Source organism: Oncorhynchus gorbuscha, unplaced genomic scaffold (genome assembly GCF_021184085.1).
Source record: "Oncorhynchus gorbuscha isolate QuinsamMale2020 ecotype Even-year unplaced genomic scaffold, OgorEven_v1.0 Un_scaffold_2210, whole genome shotgun sequence".
NCBI lineage: Eukaryota > Metazoa > Chordata > Actinopteri > Salmoniformes > Salmonidae > Oncorhynchus > Oncorhynchus gorbuscha.
This window is the reverse complement of record NW_025746779.1, coordinates 1-20,000: the sequence shown is the minus strand read 5'-3', so window position 1 is coordinate 20,000 and position 20,000 is coordinate 1. Positions and strand designations below refer to the sequence as shown.

General features: G+C 44.9%; 1 protein-coding gene across 1 annotated transcript in view; it reads right to left on the bottom strand.

The window, feature by feature from the left end:
• LOC124025277 (CUB and sushi domain-containing protein 3-like) overlaps positions 1–19,115 on the bottom strand; it is a gene marked incomplete at both ends in the record, with an annotated part of 85,691 nt that extends 66,576 nt beyond the window's left edge. Inside the window, 9 exons of the mRNA XM_046338832.1 lie at positions 3,194–3,332; positions 5,282–5,476; positions 8,556–8,691; positions 10,901–11,091; positions 11,516–11,698; positions 12,268–12,380; positions 12,995–13,098; positions 17,559–17,680; positions 19,000–19,115. Of these exons, the coding sequence (XP_046194788.1) occupies positions 3,194–3,332; positions 5,282–5,476; positions 8,556–8,691; positions 10,901–11,091; positions 11,516–11,698; positions 12,268–12,380; positions 12,995–13,098; positions 17,559–17,680; positions 19,000–19,115 (1,299 nt within the window). The remainder of the gene's footprint in view (positions 1–3,193; positions 3,333–5,281; positions 5,477–8,555; positions 8,692–10,900; positions 11,092–11,515; positions 11,699–12,267; positions 12,381–12,994; positions 13,099–17,558; positions 17,681–18,999) is intronic.
• Positions 19,116–20,000: the final 885 nt, after the last annotated feature.

Here is a 20,000-nt window from a genome sequence, read left to right as displayed (position 1 = left end):
GAGTATCAACCCCCAGTCTAAAGCAAGGAGCATCAACCCCCAGTCTAAAGCAAGGAGTATCAACCCCCAGTCTAAAGCAAGGAGTATCAACCCCCAGTCTAAAGCAAGGAGTATCAACCCCCAGTCTAAAGCAAGGAGTATCAACCCCCAGTCTAAAGCAAGGAGCATCAAAGCCAACCCCCAGTCTAAAGCAAGGAGTATCAACCCCCAGTCTAAAGCAAGGAGTATCAACCCCCAGTCTAAAGCAAGGAGCATCAACCCCCAGTCTAAAGCAAGGAGTATCAACCCCCAGTCTAAAGCAAGGAGTATCAACCCCCAGTCTAAAGCAAGGAGCATCAACCCCCAGTCTAAAGCAAGGAGTATCAACCCCCAGTCTAAAGCAAGGAGTATCAACCCCCAGTCTAAAGCAAGGAGCATCAACCCCAGTCTAAAGCAAGGAGTATCAACCCCCAGTCTAAAGCAAGGAGTATCAACCCCCAGTCTAAAGCAAGGAGTATCAACCCCAGTCTAAAGCAAGGAGTATCAACCCCCAGTCTAAAGCAAGGAGCATCAACCCCCAGTCTAAAGCAAGGAGTATCAACCCCCAGTCTAAAGCAAGGAGTATCAACCCCCAGTCTAAAGCAAGGAGCATCAACCCCCAGTCTAAAGCAAGGAGTATCAACCCCCCCAGTCTAAAGCAAGGAGTATCAACCCCCAGTCTAAAGCAAGGAGTATCAACCCCCAGTCTAAAGCAAGGAGTATCAACCCCCAGTCTAAAGCAAGGAGTATCAACCCCAGTCTAAAGCAAGGAGTATCAACCCCCAGTCTAAAGCAAGGAGTATCAACCCCAGTCTAAAGCAAGGAGTATCAACCCCCAGTCTAAAGCAAGGAGTATCATCAAAGCCCCCAGTCTAAAGCAAGGAGTATCAACCCCCAGTCTAAAGCAAGGAGTATCAACCCCCAGTCTAAAGCAAGGAGTATCAACCCCAGTCTAAAGCAAGGAACATCAACCCCCAGTCTAAAGCAAGGAGTATCAACCCCCAGTCTAAAGCAAGGAGTATCAACCCCAACCCCCAGTCTAAAGCAAGGAACATCAACCCCCAGTCTAAAGCAAGGAGTATCAACCCCCAGTCTAAAGCAAGGAGTATCAACCCCCAGTCTAAAGCAAGGAACATCAACCCCCAGTCTAAAGCAAGGAACATCAACCCCCAGTCTAAAGCAAGGAGTATCAACCCCCAGTCTAAAGCAAGTCTAAAGAAGGAACATCAACCCCCAGTCTAAAGCAAGGAACAACCCCCAGTCTCAACCCCCAGTCTAAAGCAAGGAGCATCAACCCCCAGTCTAAAGCAAGGAGTATCAACCCCCAGTCTAAAGCAAGGAGTATCAACCCCCAGTCTAAAGCAAGGAGTATCAACCCCCAGTCTAAAGCAAGGAGTATCAACCCCCAGTCTAAAGCAAGGAGTATCAACCCCCAGTCTAAAGCAAGGAGTATCAACCCCCAGTCTAAAGCAAGGAGTATCAACCCCAGTCTAAAGCAAGGAGTATCAACCCCCAGTCTAAAGCAAGGAGTATCAACCCCCAGTCTAAAGCAAGGAGTATCAACCCCCAGTCTAAAGCAAGGAACATCAACCCCCAGTCTAAAGCAAGGAGTATCAACCCCCAGTCTAAAGCAAGGAGTATCAACCCCCAGTCTAAAGCAAGGAGTATCAACCCCCAGTCTAAAGCAAGGAGCATCAACCCCCAGTCTAAAGCAAGGAGTATCAACCCCAGTCTAAAGCAAGGAGTTTCAACCCCCAGTCTAAAGCAAGGAGTATCAACCCCCAGTCTAAAGCAAGGAGCATCAACCCCCAGTCTAAAGCAAGGAGTATCAACCCCCAGTCTAAAGCAAGGAGCATCAACCCCCAGTCTAAAGCAAGGAGTATCAACCCCCAGTCTAAAGCAAGGAGTATCAACCCCCAGTCTAAAGCAAGGAACATCAACCCCCAGTCTAAAGCAAGGAGTATCAACCCCCAGTCTAAAGCAAGGAGTATCAACCCCCAGTCTAAAGCAAGGAGTATCAACCCCCAGTCTAAAGCAAGGAGCATCAACCCCCAGTCTAAAGCAAGGAGTATCAACCCCCAGTCTAAAGCAAGGAGTATCAACCCCCAGTCTAAAGCAAGGAGTATCAACCCCCAGTCTAAAGCAAGGAACATCAACCCCCAGTCTAAAGCAAGGAGTATCAACCCCCAGTCTAAAGCAAGGAGCATCAACCCCCAGTCTAAAGCAAGGAGTATCAACCCCCAGTCTAAAGCAAGGAGTATCAACCCCCAGTCTAAAGCAAGGAGTATCAACCCCCAGTCTAAAGCAAGGAGTATCAACCCCCAGTCTAAAGCAAGGAGTATCAACCCCCAGTCTAAAGCAAGGAGCATCAACCCCAGTCTAAAGCAAGGAGTATCAACCCCCAGTCTAAAGCAAGGAGCATCAACCCCCAGTCTAAAGCAAGGAGTATCAACCCCTAAAGCAGTCTAAAGCAAGGAGCATCAACCCCCAGTCTAAAGCAAGGAGTATCAACCCCCAGTCTAAAGCAAGGAACATCAACCCCCAGTCTAAAGCAAGGAGTATCAACCTCCAGTCTAAAGCAAGGAGTATCAACCCCCAGTCTAAAGCAAGGAGTATCAACCCCAGTCTAAAGCAAGGAACATCAACCCCCAGTCTAAAGCAAGGAGTATCAACCCCCAGTCTAAAGCAAGGAGTATCAACCCCCAGTCTAAAGCAAGGAGTATCAACCCCCAGTCTAAAGCAAGGAGTATCAACCCCCAGTCTAAAGCAAGGAGTATCAACCCCCAGTCTAAAGCAAGGAGTATCAACCCCCAGTCTAAAGCAAGGAGTATCAACCCCCAGTCTAAAGCAAGGAGTATCAACCCCCAGTCTAAAGCAAGGAGTATCAACCCCCAGTCTAAAGCAAGGAGTATCAACCCCCAGTCTAAAGCAAGGAGCATCAACCCCCAGTCTAAAGCAAGGAGTATCAACCCCCAGTCTAAAGCAAGGAGTATCAACCCCCAGTCTAAAGCAAGGAGCATCAACCCCCAGTCTAAAGCAAGGAGCATCAACCCCCAGTCTAAAGCAAGGAGCATCAACCTTTGGGAGAGAAAGAAAAAGTTATATATTTTAGCCTCTGACTTTTTGGAGAGTCATTCCCTATCTGGGCTTCTGGCTGCTGTGCTGTCATACAGACCTGTCAAAACTGATCTTGACAGAGCGTCCGGGCGTCGCCTCGATGACCCACTCACAGCTGAGGGAGTCCTTATAGTATCCAGGCCACCCTGGGGACAGGATCACTCCAGACGGAGCAGAGTAGTGGCCTCCACATGGGGCTATACAGGGTCAGGGAGGGAGGGAGGGAGGGAAGGAAGGAGAGAGAGGGAGGGAGGGGGAGAGGGAGGGAGTGAGTGAGTGAGTGAGGGAGGGAGGGAGGGAGGGAGGGAGGGAGGGAGGGAGGGGGAGGGAGGGAGGGAGGGAGGGGGAGGGAGGGAGGGAGGGAGGGAGGGAGGGAGGGAGGGAGGGAGAGAATATGATATAGCATCTACTACATGGGTCAGGGGATGCATTCCAAACGGAATTCTACCCCCTAAATAGGGCACTACTTTTGACCAGGGCCCCATGTAGGGAATAGTGTAACATTTGGGACCGACCCAGGGAGAGAGAGAGGCAGGTATCTGCTGTATTGTTAGAGCTGCTCACCTCCCTGCAACCTTAAGGACATGACCAAGACACAGAGAGATGTTTCTACTGTAGATACATCTCTCTGACTCTACACGAGGTTCCTCTACTACAGTAGATACATCTCTCTGACTCTACACCAGGCTCCTCTACTACAGTAGATACATCTCTCTGACTCTACACCAGGTTCCTCTACTACAGTAGATACATCTCTCTGACTCTACACCAGGTTCTACAGTAGATACATCTCTCTGACTCTACACCAGGCTCCTCTACTACAGTAGATACATCTCTCTGACTCTACACCAGGTTCTACAGTAGATACATCTCTCTGACTCTACACCAGGCTCCTCTACTACAGTAGATACATCTCTCTGACTCTACACCAGGTTCCTCTACTACAGTAGATACATCTCTCTGACTCTACACCAGGTTCCTCTACTACAGTAGATACATCTCTCTGACTCTACACCAGGTTCTACAGTAGATACATCTCTCTGACTCTACACCAGGGTCCTCTACTACAGTAGATACATCTCTCTGACTCTACACCAGGCTCCTCTACTACAGTAGATACATCTCTCTGACTCTACACCAGGTTCCTCTACTACAGTAGATATATCTCTCTGACTCTACACCAGGTTCCTCTACTACAGTAGATACATCTCTCTGACTCTACACCAGGTTCTACAGTAGATACATCTCTCTGACTCTACACCAGGCTCCTCTACTACAGTCGATACATCTCTCTGACTCTACACCAGGCTCCTCTACTACAGTAGATACATCTCTCTGACTCTACACCAGGTTCCTCTACTACAGTAGATACATCTCTCTGACTCTACACCAGGTTCTACAGTAGATACATCTCTCTGACTCTACACCAGGTTCTACAGTAGATACATCTCTCTGACTCTACACCAGGTTCTACAGTAGATACATCTCTCTGACTCTACACCAGGTTCTACAGTAGATACATCTCTCTGACTCTACACCAGGTTCTACAGTAGATACATCTCTAACAGTATAGCAGATCACTGCCTCCCTCTCTCCCTCTGTGGATTTAGGAATTAAAAAACAACTTCTGCTTGCACTTGATAAAGTAGAAAACCATGTAGAAAGTATGGAGGAATTATAATGTCCCTATATATTTTTTGAAACAGCTGCCCCTTTTCTGTCCTGCAAATTGACTTTGACAACTAAATTGGTTAAACATCTATTACTGCGTTGAATTTGGGGAGTTCCCGACGTGACCCTTGAACTAAAAGGATTGTCCGCTCTGTCTTACGACAGTTATTATTATGGCTACAGCCCTGCTTTCAGACACTGACAGGTCCCAGGAGGGGTACCAATACATAGTTGACAGATAGAAAAACATTCATGCTCTCTAATCCTCACATAATATCCCGTAAAATAACTTTACAAATCATCCTCTGTAGTCCTTTACATTTAGGGTATGTTCTGGTGCGGTATAACTGAAGTATATCACTGTCCCCATCCAATGGAAATGTGTCGTTGTTACCTTCTCATTTAGGTCATGTTCTGGTGCGGTTTAACTGAAGTGTATCACTGTCCACATCCAATGGAAATGTGTCGTTGTTACCTTCACATTTAGGGATGGGTCCGCTCCACATGACCTTGCCCCCCTCCAGCTGGCAGATGATAGTGTCAGTGCCCTGGGTCTTGATGAAACCCTCCTCACAAACCACAGAGACCGAGCTACCCAGCTGGAAACTGTCCCCGAACCGTCTGGCGTTCAGAGGGACGCCCGGGTCCGGACACTCGTTGTGGCCAAATGCTGAAAGAGATAGAGAGAGAGACACAGAGAGAGAGAGAGAGAGAGACACACAGAGAGAGAGAGAGAGAGAGAGAGAGAGAGAGAGAGAGAGAGAGAGAGAGAGAGAGAGAGAGAGAGAGAGAGAGAGAGAGAGAGAGAGAATATGATATATAGTGTCTGATGAGAAATAAGGCATTTCAAAAAGGAGGACACAGAAAGAAATGTGGCACAAAAAAAAAATAACTTTCTTTACATGAAAAGACAAGCTAACTATCCCACTGTCTACAGTAGGTCTCAGAACCACAATACCTCCTCTAAGGGACTGCACTGTCTACAGTAGATCTCAGAACCACAATACCTTCTAAGGACTGCACTGTCTAAGTAGATCTCAGAACCACAATACCTTCTCTAAGGGACTGCACTGTCTAAGTAGGTCTCAACCTTCTCTAAGGGACTGCACTGTCACAGTAAAGAACTACAATATAAGGGACTGCACTGTCTACAGTAGGTCTCAGAACCACAATACCTCCTCTAAACTGCACTGTCTACAGTAGGTCTCAGAACCACAATACCTCCTCTAAGGGACTGCACTGTCTACAGTAGGTCTCAGAACCACAATACCTCCTCTAAGGGACTGCACTGTCTACAGTAGGTCTCAGAACCACAATACCTCCTCTAAGGGACTGCACTGTCTACAGTAGGTCTCAGAACCACAATACCTCCTCTAAGGGACTGCACTGTCTACAGTAGATCTCAGAACCACAATACCTTCTCTAAGGGACTGCACTGTCTACAGTAGGTCTCAGAACCACAATACCTTCTCTAAGGGACTGCACTGTCTACAGTAGGTTCAGAACCACAATCAGAACCACAATACCTTCTCTAAGGGACTGCACTGTCTACAGTAGGTCTCAGAACCACAATACCTCCTCTAAGGGACTGCACTGTCTACAGTAGGTCTCAGAACCACAATACCTCCTCTAAGGGACTGCACTGTCTACAGTAGATCTCAGAACCACAATGCCTCCTCTAAGGGACTGCACTGTCTACAGTAGATCTCAGAACCACAATACCTCCTCTAAGGGACTGCACTGTCTACAGTAGATCTCAGAACCACAATACCTCCTCTAAGGGACTGCACTGTCTACAGTAGATCTCAGAACCACAATGCCTCCTCTAAGGGACTGCACTGCCTACAGTAGGTCTCAGAACCACAATACCTCCTCTAAGGGACTGCACTGTCTACAGTAGATCTCAGAACCACAATACCTTCTCTAAGGGACTGCACTGCCTACAGTAGGTCTCAGAACCACAATACCTCCTCTAAGGGACTGCACTGCCTACAGTAGGTCTCAGAACCACAATACCTCCTCTAAGGGACTGCACTGCCTACAGTAGGTCTCAGAACCACAATACCTCCTCTAAGGGACTGCACTGTCTACAGTAGATCTCAGAACCACAATACCTCCTCTAAGGGACTGCACTGCCTACAGTAGATCTCAGAACCACAATACCTCTCTAAGGGACTGCACTGTCTTGACAGTAGGAGAACCACACACTAAGGTGCATTGTAGGTCTCAAACCACAATACCTAACAGCCTGGGAACCACAATCTTCATTCACCACAGTAGGTGAACCACAATGAGGGACTGCACTGTTAGTAGATCTCAGAACCACAATGCCTCCTCTAAGGGACTGCACTGTCTACAGTAGATCTCATCCGGGACTGCACTGTCTACAGTAGATCTCAGAACCACAATAGCTCTAAGGGACTGCACTGTCTACAGTAGATCTCAGAACCACAATGATCCTAGGGACTGCACTGCGTAGGTCTCAGAACCACAATACCTCCTCTAAGGGACTGCACTGTTACAGTAGATCTCAGAACCACAATACCTTCTCTAAGGGACTGCACTGCAAATGAACCACAATACTCCTCTACAAATGGTCTCAGAACCACAATACGTCCTCAACAACATCACTGCCTACGTAGGTGACACATCTGTTAAACAGTTGCCTGGCAACAGAGTGTGCCTACAGTTCTCATTGAACCACAATTTGTTTTGACAGAGGATAACGTTGTCATTGTATTCAACACTAATCCAACATCTATCTGCCCATTGAAACTGAGTTAGTGAGCTGATTAATCCGTTGTTGATATGGAAGCTACAATGTTAGATAAAGTCACAAATTATATACAATGAAACACAAGACTGTACATTTGTTTGAAAAATAATCGTTTCATATTTGTTTTATTCTTTTAAATACAATAACAGGGTCAGTCATTAATGTAGTATATGAAGCTAGGTGTTTTTTGAAACACAAGACTGTCAGTTTGAAAAATAGTAGTATGATAGGTGTTTTTTACAGGGTCAGTCATAGTAGTATGATAGGTGTTGTTTTACAGGGTCAGTCATAGTAGTATGATAGGTGTTGTTTTACAGGGTCAGTCATAGTAGTATGATAGGTGTTGTTTTACAGGATCAGTCATAGTAGTATGATAGGTGTTGTTTTACAGGGTCAGTCATAGTAGTATGATAGGTGTTGTTTTACAGGGTCAGTCATAGTAGTATGATAGGTGTTGTTTTACAGGGTCAGTCATAGTAGTATGATAGGTGTTGTTTTACAGGGTCAGTCATAGTACCATTGTTTTGAAATATCTGTATTTGTAATGTTTACTGTTAATTTTATAATAATATTATCTACCTCACTTGCTTTGGCAATGTTAACACATGTTTCCCATGCCAATAAAGCCCATTGAATTGAATTGAATTGAATTGGTGCACCAACAGCAAATTAGGGATAAGTGTCTTGCTCGAGGGCACATCGACAGATTTTTCACCTTGTCACCTCAAATATTCCGAACCAGCATCCTGACCTGACGGTAAGAGACGCATGACACATCTAACGTTACAGCCTTTGTAACAGTGTGACACTGAATTAACGCTAATTCAACATATTTTTTACCAGTGGGGTTTTTACAATGACTCACAAGACCGTACACTTGGTCCTCAACGGCTTCTCTCTCCCTACAACAAAGAAAATAAAACAAGGTGAGTCGTAAGGACATGGTGTGGGAATAGTAGAGCAGGGTACTGACTACTGTAGGTGATGTTGAATCCTCTTCCGGACATGGAGTGGTCAGCCTGGAACTCCAGCTGCAGTATGTTACTGTTGGAGGTGAAGTGAGACGGCACCTCGGCCCCCGAGTATCTCCCCAGGATGGACGAGCCCGTCTGGTACGACCACATCGTGTTGAAACGTTATTTAAAGAGGGGGGGGGGAGCATTTAAACAACACAACACTATTCAAATAAACTATACACTTAAACAACACAACACTATTCAAAAAATAAATTATACACTTAAACAACACAACACTATTCAAATAAACTACACTTAAACAACACAACACTATTCAAAAAATAAATTATACACTTAAACAACACAACACTATTCAAAGCAACTATACACTTAAACAACACAACACTATTCAAAAAACACAACACTATTCAAAGCAACTATACACTTAAACAACACAACACTATTCAAAAATAAATTATACACTTAAACAACACAACACTATTCAAAGCAACTATACACTTAAACAACACAACACTATTCAAATAAACTATACACTTAAACAACACAACACTATTCAAAGAAACTATACACTTAAACAACACAACACTATTCAAAGAAAATATACACTTAAACAACACAACACTATTCAAAAAATAAATTATACACTTAAACAACACAACACTATTCAAAGAAACTATACACTTAAACAACACAAACTTTTTGGTAAAATTAGAAAATGTAAGAACTAAGAACAAACCAAGAGGCAATAAGAGACGCATTTACCACAAACCAAGAGGAATTAAGAGATGAACTAAAATAAACCTAGTCCCAGAAAGGATGTATGAAACCACTAACATAAAGCTAGGAAGGTTTCAGGCTAAGCTAAAACGGTGGGTTTTTAAGAGTGATTTAAAAACCTCCATGATGCCCTTCCCCTTTTACTAGCTACTCAATCAATTATCAATCAATACATTACCTGGTCTCAATCAATCCATTACCTGGTCTCAATCAATCCATTACCTGGTCTCAATCAATCCATTACCTGGTCTCAATCAATACATTACCTGGTCTCAATCAATACATTACCTGGTCTCAATCAATCCATTACCTAGTCTCAATCAATACATTACCTGGTCTCAATCAATACATTACCTGGTCTCAATCAATCCATTACCTAGTCTCAAACAATCCATTACCTGGTCTCAATCAATCCATTACCTGGTCTCAATCAATACATTACCTAGTCTCAATCAATCCATTACCTGGTCTCAATCAATACATTACCTGGTCTCAATCAATCCATTACCTGGTCTCAATCAATACATTACCTGGTCTCAATCAATACATTACCTGGTCTCAATCAATCCATTACCTAGTCTCAATCAATACATTACCTGGTCTCAATCAATACATTACCTGGTCTCAATCAATCCATTACCTAGTCTCAAACAATCCATTACCTGGTCTCAATCAATCCATTACCTGGTCTCAATCAATACATTACCTAGTCTCAATCAATCCATTACCTGGTCTCAATCAATCCATTACCTGGTCTCAATCAATCCATTACCTGGTCTCAATCAATCCATTACCTGGTCTCAATCAATACATTACCTGATCTCAATCAATCTATTACCTAGTCTCAATCAATCCATTACCTAGTCTCAATCAATACATTACCTGGTCTCAAACAATCCATTACCTGGTCTCAATCAATACATTACCTGGTCTCAATCAATACATTACCTGGTTTCAATCAATCCATTACCTGGTCTCAATCAATACATTACCTGGTCTCAATCAATACATTACCTGGTCTCAATCAATACATTACCTGGTCTCAATCAATCCATTACGTAGTCTCAATCAATCCATTACCTAGTCTCAATCAATCCATTACCTGGTCTCAATCAATCCATTACCTAGTCTCAAACAATCCATTACCTGGTCTCAATCAATCCATTACCTGGTCTCAATCAATCCATTACCTAGTCTCAATCAATCCATTACCTGGTCTCAATCAATCCATTACCTAGTCTCAAACAATCCATTACCTGGTCTCAATCAATACATTACCTGATCTCAATCAATCCATTACCTAGTCTCAATCAATCCATTACGTAGTCTCAATCAATCCATTACCTAGTCTCAATCAATCCATTACGTAGTCTCAATCAATCCATTACCTGGTCTCAATCAATACATTACCTGGTCTCAATCAATCCATTACCTAGTCTCAAACAATCCATTACCTAGTCTCAATCAATCCATTACCTGGTCTCAATCAATCCATTACCTGGTCTCAATCAATCCATTACCTGGTCTCAATCAATCCATTACCTGGTCTCAATCAATCCATTACCTGGTCTCCGTCCTTCACGGTGAGGAAGTCGTATGGAGGCTCCAGGTCAAAGTCGTTGAAGGCCAGGTGGATCCGGCTGCCTGGTTCAGAGATGATGATCCACACACAGTTCATGTTGTTCCCATAGCCCTCTGGGTAGTCAGGGGACAGCACAGTGCCCACGGCCGCCGTGAAGTTGGAGAAACATGGGACTGTGGGAGTAGGAAGAAGGGAGTGGCTTAGGTGTAGAAATGTTTATGTTCGCATATTCATATGTTCATTAAGGTATTCCACCGAGGCAGCATGGGAGGGTTTTCCTATAGATATACATACTCTGTTACCTATTGGATGTAATATAATAATAATAATAATATATGCCATTTAGCAGACGCTTTTATCCAAAGCGACTTACAGTCATGTGTGCATACATTCTACGTATGGGTGGTCCCGGGGATCGAACCCACTACCCTGGCGTTACAAGCGCCATGCTCTACCAACTGAGCTACAGAAGGAGTGGAATAATGTATTTCCTTACTTATTTTACTGGTAACATATTCCACAGAATGACTGTGTTTTTTAACGTGTAATTTCAAACAATGAACATACTCTCCGTACTCTGCAAGTCCAGATACTCACATATGCAAATGGGGATGTTAGCAGACCATTGGTTGTTGTTCTGACAGGTGATCATCCTCTCTCCAATCAGCTCGAAGCCAAACTGGCACTCGAACCGCAGCACGTTCCCGTTCAGAAACCCACTGCCCTCCTGGAAGCCATACAGAGGTGTGCCTGGGTCCCCACAACTCTCCTTATCAATCTCTGTCAGAGAAAGAGACGGGGATTAGTCAAATGTTAGTCTTTTATCTGTTTGATACTGATAGTATTTGTCTCAAAGGGTCTCTGGTCCTGGGCCAGGTCTGGGATGGAGGTAGTCTGGTCCTGGGCCAGGTCTGGGATGGAGAAGGTCTGGTGCTGGGCCAGGTCTGGAATGGAGGTGGTCTGGTGCAGGGGCTATGGTCAAGAGGCTAGGTGCTGGGGGCTGGGGATGGGGCTTGAGGCTAGGTGCTGGGGGCTGGGGATGGGGCTTGAGGCTAGGTGCTGGGGGCTGGGGATGGGGGCTGGGGATGGGGCTTGAGGCTAGGTGCTGGGGGCTGGGGATGGGGCTTGAGGCTAGGTGCTGGGTGCTGGGGGCTGGGGATGGTGCTGGGGCTAGGTACTGGGGATAGGGGCTGGGGATAGGTGCTGGGGATAGGGGCTGGGTGCTAGGTCTGGGACAGGCATGGGCTAAGGTCGGTTGATTGTGTCTGTATCTCAACATGTTATCGTTATCAGCACAGAGGAGGACTGTATACTGTGTCTAGGGTTAAAGAGGTTGACAGTGTCTGTACCTTTATAGTTGATCTTGAAGCCGATAGATCCCACGCTCTCATCAGACTGAAGGTGCAGCCACATTTGATGGGACATGCTGACAATGAGGTCAGGCACGAAGCTACCTGTCAGGCTGCAGATAAGAGCACAATTACAACCAATGGCCCGTCACAATACTGCCCTTCAGCCAAACAGATCGGTTGTAATCGTAAATAACAATCTGTTCTTAATTGACTGTTAAATACAAAAACAGAAATAAGAGACAGGGTTATCGTAAAAGAGACAGGGTTATCGTAAAAGAGACAGGGTTATCGTAAAAGAGACAGGGTTATCGTAAAAGAGACAGGGTTATCGTAAAAGAGACAGGGTTATCGTAAAAGAGACAGGGTTATCGTAAAAGAGACAGGGTTATCGTAAAAGAGACAGGGTTATCGTAAAAGAGACAGGGTTATCGTAAAAGAGACAGGGTTATCGTAAAAGAGACAGGGTTATCGTAAAAGAGACAGGGTTATCGTAAAAGCTATTTACCTTTGTTATACAACCAGGCATGTAAGAGAAACTTGACGATAAGTCATTATTGTAAACAACAAACATGTTTATTAGTTGGTGTTAAATAAAAAAATTATAACAACGTGGAATGTAAGTGGACTTAATTGAACCATCGAACAGCAGACATGTTAATTAGGGTGTAATCTCACAGCTAGATGTGGTTGTGGGATCTGAGGATAATTCACGTATAATACCTACACTTGTATTATAGTTCTTGAGTCTCCAACTTGCCCTCCGTCTCCGATGGTTAACGAGTCATAGCCGATCTCCATGTCAAACTCCTCAAAGTTGACCTGGATAACCTGTTGGAAGTAAACCCATTTTACAACACATTCTGCCAACGTATCTTCCACTGCATTTATATTATATACACATTATTATTCCTTGGACAACAAAATCACGAACACATCGCTTTTATTTCACTGTTTCGGACAGCAGAAATAAACAATGTGTTCATTTGATTGGCTGAACAATAGGACGTGGTATCTGGTAAAACGACAGCTAATCCACCGCTGACAGAAAGCTTGGGAGGAGATAACAGAAACACAATCCCACCCAGCTACTGCAATGTATGCACTGCTATTACATCATCAAGCCGCAGTATGTGACCGGAGAATCGTTCCACATTTACCTCATATCACATTCATGAAACAGACGTACGAGCAGCTGCTGATTCGCATCAAACACACCTTTGGGAGAGTGTTCGAATCATATTCATTCAAGTCATTTTCTGATGTTTACTAAATATCCGCCCACGCAGCTTTTCGGTTCACAATGAGTGAAAGACAATTCGATGAAACAACAAAGAAACCAAATGAATCCTAACAAGTCCTGTCAAACGGATGCATTTCGTCAAGTAGAGTGTGTGTTTCTCTCAACAAAAGCAAGGCCCTGAATTGTTCGCAACAGAAGCGATGCAAATGGTCTTCAGGAAGGACTTTATAAATTGCTAAATGGCATGGATTTGATAATCCCCCTCAGAACACAAATCAAATACTGAGAAGCAATTATGCAAAGATGCAACTTATTGACTGAAATAATTAATTGCCTCTCTGTCTTCCCTTTTTATGAATCTTCTGGTCACAGTCACCTACGATGCATCCCAAATAGCAACCTATTTTCAATATAATGCACAACTTCTGACCAGAGCCATATGGGCCCTGATGAAATGCAATGCACTATGTAGGGAATAGGTTGCTATTTGGGATGCATCGTAGCTGACCGTGACCGAACTACTCACCTCTCTTTATTTAACAATACACACAACCAAATATAACATGACACATGCAGGGAAGCTTTTAACATATAACATGACACATGTAGGGAAGCTTTTAACATATAACGGGACACATGCAGGGAAGCTTTTAACATATAACATGACACATGCAGGGAAGCTTTTAACATATAACATGACACATGAAGGGAAGCTTTTAACATATAACGGGACACATGCAGGGAAGCTTTTAACATATAACATGACACATGCAGGGAAGCTTTTAACATATAACATGACACACGCAGGGAAGCTTTTAATATATAACGGGACACATGCAGGGAAGCTTTTAACATATAACATGACACATGCAGGGAAGCTTTAAACATATAACATGACACATGCAGGGAAGCTTTTAACATATAACATGACACATGCAGGGAAGCTTTTAACATATAACATGACACATGCAGGGAAGCTTTTAATGTTATGTTATGTGTGTTATGTTGGAAGCTTTTAACATATAACATGACACATGTAGGGAAGCATATAACATGACACATGCTTTTAACATATAACATGACACATGCAGGGAAGCTTTTAACATATAACATGACACATGCAGGGAAGCTTTTAACATATAACTGACACATGCAGGGAAGCTTTTACACATGCAGGGAAGCTTTTAACATATAACATGACACATGCAGGGAAGCTTTTAACATATAACATGACACATGCAGGGAAGCTTTTAACATATAACATGACACATGTAGGGAAGCTTATAACATATAACGGGACACATGCAGGGAAGCTTTTAACATATAACATGACACATGCAGGGAAGCTTTTAACATATAACATGACACATGCAGGGAAGCTTTTAACATATAACATGACACATGCAGGGAAGCTTTAAAAATATAACATGACACATGTAGGGAAGCTTTTAACATATAACATGACACATGTAGGGAAGCTTTTAACATATAACGGGACACATGCAGGGAAGCTTAATCTGAATGAAGAAAAACATTGAATATTGTTGTATTTAAGTGTATTTCTACATTGTCCACACGGAGCTCAGATTAAAGCTTTTAAAATGCCACGCGTGTTATATTTCTGTCGAATGCCAACAGCGAAACATGACGGCAACATGCTTCTGTTGTTCTCTAGGACCTTGTAGTGTCTGTGCTTTGGGGACAGGACAACGCAGCGTCCCACAGTGTACTCTTTCTTTATATAGTGCACTTTACCAAATGGCCACTGGTCAAACGTAGTGCACTAAATAGGGGAAATTGTGCCTTTTGTGATGCAGCCTATGCCTGCATTGTGTTGAATTAGCAATGCAGGAACAGTGCATAATTATCCTAATGACGTTAGGTAACGTTAGCTAACACATGGTAATGTGAAGCGTAGATAATGACTTCAATTTCAACGAGAGACATGGGAGAAACTAGGAGAGACTAGGAGAGACTGGGAGAAACTAGGAGAGACTGGGAGAGACTGGGAGAAACTAGGAGAGACTAGGAGAGACTGGGAGAAACTAGGAGAGACTGGGAGAAACTAGGAGAGACTGGGAGAGCATGGGAGAGACTAGGAGAGACTGGGAGAGACTAGGAGAGAGAGGGAGAGGCTAGCAGAGACTAGGAGAGACTAGCAGAGACAAGGAGCGCATAGGAGAAAATAGGGGAGACTAGGAGAGACTAGGATAGGTTAGGAGAGACTAGGAGAGACTAGGAGAGCATAGGGGAGTCTGGTAGAGACTAGGAGAGACTAGGAGAGCATAGGAGAGACTAGGAGAGACTAGGAGAGACCGGGAGAGACTAGAAGAGACTAGGAGAGGCTAGGAGAGGCTAGGAGAGACTGGGAGAGACTATGAGAGACTATGAGAGACTAGGAGAGGCTAGGAGAGACTGGGCGATCATAGGAGAAACTAGGAGAGACTGGGAGAGACTAGGAGAGACTGGGAGAGCATGGGAGAGACTAGGAGAGACTGGGAGAGAATGGGAGAGACTAGGAGAAACTGGGAGAGACAAGGAGAGACTAGGAGAGACCAGGAGAGACCGGGAGAGGCCAGGAGAGACTGGGGGAGACTAGGCGAGACTAGGAGAGACTAGGAGAGAGTGGGAGAAGCTAGCAGAGACTAGGAGAGTCTGGTAGAGACTACGAGAGACTAGGAGAGACTAGGAGAGCATAGGAGAGACGAGGAGAGACTATGAGAGCATAGGAAAGACTAGGAGAGCATAGGAGAGAACAGGAGAGACTATGAGAGCATATGAGAGACTAGGAGAGACTGGGAGAGACTAGGAGAGACTAGAAGAGACTAGGAGAGGCTAGGAGAGACTGGAGATCATAGGAGAGACTTGGAGAGACTGGGAGAAACTAGGAGAGACTGGGAGAGACTAGGAGAAACTAGGAGAGACTGGGAGAGACTGGGAGAGACTAGGGGAAACTAGGAGAGACTAGGAGAGACTGGGAGAAACTAGGAGAGACTGGGAGAGCATGGGAGAGACTAGGAGAGACTGGGAGAGAATGGGAGAGACTGAGAAACTAGGAGAGACAAGGAGAGACTAGAAGAGACCAGGAGAGACCGGGAGAGGCCAGGAGAGACTGGGAGAGACTAGGCGAGACTAGGAGAGACTAGGAGAAAGTGGGAGAGGCTAGCAGAGACTAGGAGAGACTAGGAGAGACTAGGATAGACTGGGGGAGACTAGGAGAGACTAGGATAGGGTTAGGAGAGACTAGGAGAGACTAGTAGAGCATATGAGAGTCTGGTAGAGACTATGAGAGACTAGGAGAGACTAGGAGAGCATAGGAGAGACTAGGAGAGATTATGAGAGCATAGGATAGACTAGGAGAGCATAGGAGAGAATAGGAGAGACTATGAGAGGCTAGGAGAGGCTGTGAGAGACTAGGAGGGGCTAGGAGAGACTGGGAGAGACTAGGAGAGACTAGGAGAAGCTAGGAGAGGCTAGGAGAGGCTAGGAGAGACTGGGAGAGACTAGGAGAGACTAGGAGAAGCTAGGAGAGGCTAGGAGAGACTGGGAGAGACTGGGAGAGACTAGGAGAGACTAGGAGAGACTGGGAGAGACTGGGAGAGACTGGGAGAATCTAGGAGAGACTGGGAGATATCATGAGAAACTAGGAGAGACTGGGAGAGACTAGGAGAAACTAGGAGAGACTAGGAGAGACTGGGAGAGACTAGGAGAAACTAGGAGAGACTGGGAGAGCATGGGAGAGACTAGGAGAGACTGGGAGAGACTAGGAGAAACTGGGAGAGACTAGGAGAAACTGGGAGAGGCTCGGAGAGGCTAGGAGAGACTGGGAGAGACTGGGAGAGACTAGGAGAGGCTAGGAGAGACTGGTAGAGATTAGGAGAGACTGGTAGAGATTAGGAGAGACTATGAGAGGCTAGGAAAGACTGGGAGAAACTAGGAGAGACTAGGAGAGGCTAGGAGAGACTGGGGGAGACTAGGAGAGACTAGGAGAGACTAGGAGAGACTAGGAGTGAGCTGACAGGTAAAGGCCTAAGAATATAAACCATACCTTATTGGGGTTACTAGCAGTGATAATCCACACACAGTGGGAATTACTCTCATACTGGATGGGGAAATTGGGAGAGGTGAACGTCCCCGATGGACCCTGGAGTGTCGATCCACACGTTTTCACTGAAACAAGAGAAAGGAGTGAGATGTTTAAACGGGATACTAGAATATGTCATGTTTAGTCAATGTCCTGCAGCTCTTTAACTGAAACAAGAGACAGGAGTGAGATGTTTAAACGGGATACTAGAATATGTCATGTTTAGTCAATGTCCTGCAGCTCTTTAACTGAAACAAGAGACAGGAGAGTGAGATGTTTAAACGGGATACTAGAATATGTCATGTTTAGTCAATGTCCTGCAGCTCTTTAACTGAAACAGGAGAAAGCGATGAGATGTTTAAATGGGATACTAGAATATGTCATGTTTAGTCAATGTCCTGCAGCTCTTTAACTGAAACAAGAGACAGGAGAGTGAGGTGTTTAAACGGGATACTAGAATATGTCATGTTTAGTCAATGTCCTGCAGCTCTTTAACTGAAACAAGAGACAGGAGAGTGAGATGTTTAAATGCAGAGAGGGAATAATACCTTGCTGGTGTAATATTCTCTGCTATCGACCAATAATAAACAGAGGTAAAGGCTTGACCATTAGAACCAGGCCCTGGTTTAATCAAAGGATGTACCCGGAAGTGTGCCTAAAGGGTCTGTGAGGCAGCATCTATATTAGATGTACCAGGAAGAGGGCCTCACCTTTACAGACAGGTCTGTGGTCTCTCCAGGCAGCGTGTGATGTTTTTAAGACAGGTCTGTGGTCGCTCCAGGCAGTGTGTATCTATATTAGATGTACCTGGAAGTGTGCCTCACTTTTACAGACAGGTTTGTGGTAGCTCTAGGCAGCGTGTATCTATATTAGATGTACCAGGAAGAGGGCCTCACCTTTACAGACAGGTCTGTGGTCGCTCTAGGCAGTGTGTATCTATATTAGATGTACCAGGAAGAGGGCCTCACCTTTACAGACAGGTATGTGGTCGCTCTAGGCAGCGTGTATCTATATTAGATGTACCAGGAAGAGGGCCTCACCTTTACAGACAGGTCTGTGGTCGCTCTAGGCAGCGTGTATCTATATTAGATGTACCAGGAAGAGGGCCTCACCTTTACAGACAGGTCTGTGGTCGCTCTAGGCAGCGTGTATCTATATTAGATGTACCAGGAAGTGTGCCTCACCTTTACAAACAGGTCTGTGGTCTCTCCAGGCAGCGTGTATCTATATTAGATGTATCCGGAAGTGTGCCTCACCTTTACAGACAGGTCTGTGGTCGCTCTATGTGTATCTATATTAGATGTACCAGGAAGAGGGCCTCACCTTTACAGACAGGTATGTGGTCGCTCTAGGCAGCGTGTATCTATATTAGATGTCCCAGGAAGTGGGCCTCACCTTTACAGACAGGTCTGTGGTCGCTCCAGGCAGCGAACACTCTCAGCCACCCTCTGACAGGTGATGGTTTTGGAGCCCTGCAGCACATGGTCCTCATCACAGGTAAACTGAGCCGTCGCTCCAATGCTGGAACACATAACAACACATTCATGTTATAAAGGAAGTCTAGCTCCACCCACACAGTCTAGCTCCACCCACACAGTCTAGCTCCAGCCACACAGTCTAGCTCCAGCCACAGTCTAGCTCCAGCCACACGGTCTAGCTCCATCCACACAGTCTAGCTCCACCCACACAGTCTAGGTCCACCCACACAGTCTAGCTCCACCCACACAGTCTAGCTCCACCCACACAGTCTAGCTCCACCCACACAGTCTAGCTCCAGCCACACAGTCTAGCTCCACCCACACAGTCTAGCTCCACCCACGCAGTCTAGCTCCACCCACACCGCCGAGCTCCACCCACACAGTCTAGCTCCACCCACACAGTCTAATATAATAAGAAGCTTTAGGATCATTTGGAATATGGACTGAGGACATATTATAGACAGATGGACTGAGGACATATTATAGACAGATGGACTGAGGACATATTATAGACAGATGGACTGAGACAGACTGATATTATATACAGATGGACTGAGGACATATTATAGACAGATGGACTGAGGACATATTATAGACAGATGAACTGAGGACATATTATGGACAGATGGACTGAGGACATATTATAGACAGATGGACTGAGGACATATTATAGACAGATGGACTGAGGACATATTATGGACAGATGGACTGAGGACATATTATAGACAGATGGACTGAGGACATATTGTGGACTGAGGACATATTATGGACAGATGGACTGAGGACATATTATAGACAGATGGACTGAGGACATATTGTGGACTGAGGACATATTATGGACAGATGGACTGAGGACATATTGTGGACTGAGGACATATTATGGACAGATGGACTGAGGACATATTATAGACAGATGGACTGAGGACAT